Genomic DNA, 5073 nt, shown 5'->3' on the forward strand with positions numbered 1-5073 from the left:
GTCAACAAATGTTTATTAAGCTGTTGACCAACCTTAATTATTATGAAGTGCTATTCATATTGAAATGATGTAATGATGCATTAGTAAAGTAATGTAGATGTAAAAACTAATGTGTCTGTCCACCTGTTCCACACAGTTTAATAGACAACAGGGAAGAAGACTCTCTGAGTACAAGACCTGGCGGCATGTCCAGGTGAGTGTTTCTATTACATGCTGGGTGATGACATAGACAGAATTAGCGTCCATCATTTTTTTCCCCACTGTAATGCAGCTATCTGCCTTTAATGGCTCACTGTAAATGTTATACTGTACACCAAGCTTGTAATGAACCACAGTCTGTGGACATGCCTCATAGTGAATTGGATGATTGGATATATATTCACATGCTGTCTCCTCCATGTAGGCTGTTGAGCTTCATGAAGAGCTGGGGTCCCAGAGGAGGGTACTCTGGGGTGCTGCCCTCAGACTCCACCATGGAGGCTCACACAGAGTTCAGAGAAGCATGGAGGGCGGAGAGCATGTCGTCTGGAAGACACTCTGACAAGCTCCGCAGGAAGAAGTGAGCCCAGACACCACAAATAGAATGTAACTTTATAAAAAATTGGCATGCTGACCTGTACTGATCAGTATGATCTGTATTCCTTTTTCAAGTAATGGCGGTCAGTGGCCCCTGGCAACGCTCAATATGAATAACTGCAACAACACAGACAAGTAAGTAAAGAGATCCGTGGCATTGGACAAAACACTGGCACCACTGCTGCACAGACTAAAGCCATCCCTTGCTGCCCTCTGCTGGCCAAAGTTAATTACTGCACACTTTCAGTAGTTGAACGTTTGTGAACGTTTGTGAATGTTGTCCCTAGAAAAAAAGATGACAAAAAAGACGAGAAAAAAGACGACAAGAAGGAGGAGAAGAAAGATGACAAAAAAGACGCAAAGAAGGATGACAAGAAAGATGACAAGAAGGATGAAAAAAAGAAAGAGGAACCCCCGTAAGTGCGGTCTCACATGACCGTTACGCAAGTGACTGCAATCTGAAATTCTGTGAGAGGTTGACATATTCAGAACTGTCTTGAGATTGTGAAATTGAAATAACAGTTTAACCAGGTCCTGAATGTTTATTTTGTTAGAAGATGTTGTCATTAAAGCCATAGAAATAAAAGAATCTCTGGGTTTTACCTTTCAGAAAAGAGGTGTGGATCATGGACCCCGCCACTGATATGTACTACAGATGGCTGACCCTTGTTTCTGTACCCGTGTTCTACAATCTAATGCTTTTGGTGCCAAGGTCTGCATCAGACTAAATTCACGCTTCAGTATTTCAGTAGGCCCTCTGCTGATGAATTTTTGAATGACCAGTTTTTGCCTTGCAGGGCCTCCTTCAACGATTTACAGACAAACTACCGAACGACGTGGCTTGTTCTGGATTATATTTCAGACGCAATCTATTTAGCTGACACTTTTGTGAGATCCAGGACAGGTATGATTCTTGTCAGGGGATTGAGGGGATTCATTCCATTATTTATTCAAGTACATATTTAAACATATTTTACTTCCCTTCAGTTTAGTACAGGAGATAATATGCCTTCCAAGGAAGGACAACACCAAATCCCAAAACATTGTGTAATTGACCTTTCAAATGCAATCCACAGGTTTTCTAGAACAAGGATTGCTTGTGAAGGACCAGAAGACACTAATAGACTTATACAAAAAGACACCCCAATTCAAACATGACATGCTATCATTATTTCCCACTGACTTCGTTTTTTTAATAATTGGTATTGACAACCCGGAATTACGATTTAATCGGCTTTTCAAGATGGCACGTCTTTTTGAGTTTTTTGACAGGACGGAAACGCGTACCAACTTCCCCAACATTTTCCGAATCTCCAACCTTGTTCTTTACATCATTATCATCATTCACTGGAACGCTTGTGTCTATTTTGCCATCTCCAAAACTCTCGGTTTCGGATCAGACACTTGGGTGTATCCAAACATCAGCCATCCCGAGTACGGGCGACTGGCCAGAAAGTACATCTACTGCCTTTACTGGTCCACACTCACCTTGACCACTATTGGAGAAACGCCACCTCCTGTTAGAGACATCGAGTACCTGTTTGTGACGTGCGATTTCCTCACTGGAGTGCTGATCTTTGCTACCATTGTGGGTAATGTTGGTGCCATGATATCCAACATGAACGCCGCCCGTGCAGAGTTCCAGTCCAAGATCGACTCCATCAAGCAGTACATGGAGTTCCGTAAGGTCACCAAGGACATGGAGACCAGGGTGGTCAAGTGGTTCGACTACCTGTGGACGGAGAAGAAGACGTGCGACGAGAAGGAGGTGCTGAAGAACCTTCCGGACAAGCTGAAGGCCGAGATCGCTATTAACGTGCATCTGGAGACGCTGAGCAAGGTGCGCATCTTCCAGGACTGCGAAGCCGGCCTGCTGATCCAGCTGGTGCTGAAGCTGCAGCCTCAGGTCTTCAGTCCTGGGGACTACATCTGCAAGAAGGGCGACATCGGCAGAGAAATGTATATCATCAAGGCAGGGAAGCTGGCCGTGGTGGCGGACGACGGAGTCACTCAGTTTGTAGTTCTCGGTGACGGCGCCTACTTTGGAGAAATCAGCATCCTGGGTATCAAGGGGAGCAAGGCAGGCAATCGAAGAACGGCCAACATCCGGAGTGTAGGCTACTCAGACCTCTTTGCCCTCTCCAAGGATGATCTGATGTCGGCGCTGACTGACTACCCAGACGCTAAAGGAGCGCTGGAGGACAAGGGGAGGGCCATCTTGATGAAGGACAACCTCATTGACGAATCATTGGCCAATGCCGGTGCCGATGCTAAAGATATGGAAGATAAAGTCAACTTTCTTGAGAGCAGCTATGAGCTCATGCAGCTGAAGTTTACCAAGCTGATGGCAGAGTACACTAACTACCAGAACAAAATCAAGCAGCGGATCACTAACATGGAGAACAGGGTCAAACCCCTGAGAGTTGAGGACAAATAGGTGCATGGCCGTATTACCTAAATACAGGAGACACTACTTCAATCTACTCACTTCATGTCTTCATAGCGTGTGAGGCTTTCATAGTGGCTCATACTCAGACACAAAGGGCGGAGCAAAACCCAACCTATCTCCGTCACAGCCACCTATCTCCGTCAGATCACAGACGGTTGACATAACCTGCATTCTGTTACTCAGCTGGTACGATGCAAGACAAAGTAATTAATACATAAAACACTCAGAGACTGCAGGTAGGTCTGTTCTGATATCTTAAATTGATTTAGCTAGTTGTTGCTGTTGTTGCTAAATTCAATAAAGTCGATGGGGCGGAGCTTCAGCTCCTTCAGGCGACACAATTTCAAAGCATAATTTAACATACTTGTCAGTGGTTTTTTTCATCCAAATTTGGATGGGTAGTAACACATTCTTCTGTGGTGTGATGAACTTAAAACTCATTTTCAGTTCTGCTTTACAGCCACTTTAAACCCAGATGTACATACTAGAGTAAGTGCAAATATGTATGCAATACAAGTCTCATTAAAACATTTACTATTAGTCTCAGAAACAGCAAAATGTTATTTAAGTTTTTAGAACCAATGGTGGCATTTTCATTAAATATTCTTATTACATCACCAGTGTAAAAATGTATCAAATTACATACTTTAAAAAAATGTCTAAATAAAAATGGTTTTTATTCAATTAGGTATTGCTTCCTTTATTGACCAATAACTTATATATATATACAATGATTTACATTCCTGTGAAATCATTTAGAGACATACTGTACAAAATCTGGTTGAAATAAATTCTCTAAACAAGTTCCAAGTTGGAAAAGAGCAGTCACTTTTATTTAGCATGTTTTCACAACACTTGATACTTTGTCTCTCATCAATTATTTTTTTTGTGTGTCAATTCTTACCCACCTCCAACCAACAAACTGCTTCCTCCCCTTCCAGAGTTCAAGATGAACGTTTCACCTTTGACTTTCACTTGGCCCTAGAGTCCTTAAATCCTGTTCAGGTGAGCAGCATCTTCAGCAGTACAAAACAGAGGTACAAAGAAATGAGGGACAGCGGAAAGCAAAAAAAAAGACAGCGATGGAAAGAGAGAAAGGCTCAGGGGAAAAAAGGGTTTGAAATTCTGTACTGTTTGAGGCCAGGCTCTTCACAAACAGCCCTGAGCACCTTTTAGTGGCATACCATCAGCTAACTGAAAGCTGTCTTCCCAGATGGACAGACTGAATGAAGACAGAATCAAGGATCAACTTAATCCTTTAAGCAGTGATTAAATCCCTATCACACTGTCCAAACCCTAAAATAGACATTAACATAACTGCCAGTGCTGAAAAGGAATTTCACAGTTGGCTTTCCAATCAACAGTACCAAAAAAATGAACAAAAAATAAGTGCCGCCATAAGAGTAATTTACAGAGACGCATCCTAACGATCAGTGACCACAGGGACCAAAGCTCAGTAACGCTTGGCAAATGTAGAATTGTTCTCACACACAATGCCTTGGTTGGAGGGTGCTGCTCTAGCTACAGCTGGGATATACGAGTTCAGTCTACATTTGGATATCCAGATATATCGAATAAATTGTATTCTGGTGAGAACTGCACTGAGGAATTACAATACTGGTTTTGAAACGGTCAACACAGGAAGACTTTAGAAGAAACCCAAAAAAACAATCATGGCAACTTGCGCCCCCCCCAAAAAAAATTAAATAACATTCTGAAAATGTCTAAGTGCACTTACAACAGCTCTGACAGGATTTGAATCGTCTTCCGTTTTGAATGAGGATAGATGTTTGAAAAATGAAATGGAACTTCAGAAACATTTTTTAACCATGAAAAACTGCAATTGATAGACCACGGTTGCAAGCCAAGTGACTATTAAAAATGAGGAAGATAGGATTTCGAGGCGCCGCAGACTACTCAAATAACTTTCTATTACCGTTAATAGTCAAAACCGCTGCTGATTATCAGGGAGGGAGGTTCAGGTGGAGTTACATTGAGGACAAACAGTGCAGGGGGGGGGGGGTTGCATGAACACAACAGATATCATA

At 42.4% G+C, this 5073-nt stretch overlaps 1 protein-coding gene across 1 annotated transcript; it reads left to right on the plus strand.

Annotated features, from left to right (window-relative positions):
* Positions 1–844: 844 nt before the first annotated feature.
* Positions 845–3280, plus strand: LOC134007139 (cyclic nucleotide-gated channel cone photoreceptor subunit alpha-like). Its single transcript, XM_062446333.1, has 4 exons — positions 845–992; positions 1187–1288; positions 1374–1480; positions 1653–3280. The coding sequence occupies exons 2-4, from the start codon at positions 1203–1205 to the stop codon at positions 3011–3013; spliced, it is 1554 nt and encodes a 517-aa protein (XP_062302317.1). The 5' UTR covers positions 845–992; positions 1187–1202; the 3' UTR covers positions 3014–3280.
* The last annotated feature ends 1793 nt before the right edge of the window (positions 3281–5073 follow it).

Source organism: Osmerus eperlanus, chromosome 21 (assembly GCF_963692335.1).
Source record: "Osmerus eperlanus chromosome 21, fOsmEpe2.1, whole genome shotgun sequence".
NCBI classification, from domain to species: domain Eukaryota; kingdom Metazoa; phylum Chordata; class Actinopteri; order Osmeriformes; family Osmeridae; genus Osmerus; species Osmerus eperlanus.

Excerpts from the sequence above, each read along its gene's own strand:
- LOC134007139 (XM_062446333.1), top strand. The coding sequence starts at position 1,203 with ATGGACCCCGCCACTGATATGTACTACAGATGGCTGACCCTTGTTTCT. Across the intron at positions 1,289-1,373 it reads CTAATGCTTTTGGTGCCAAG|GGCCTCCTTCAACGATTTAC; the intron begins GTCTGCATCAGA and ends TTTGCCTTGCAG. Across the intron at positions 1,481-1,652 it reads TTTTGTGAGATCCAGGACAG|GTTTTCTAGAACAAGGATTG; the intron begins GTATGATTCTTG and ends TGCAATCCACAG.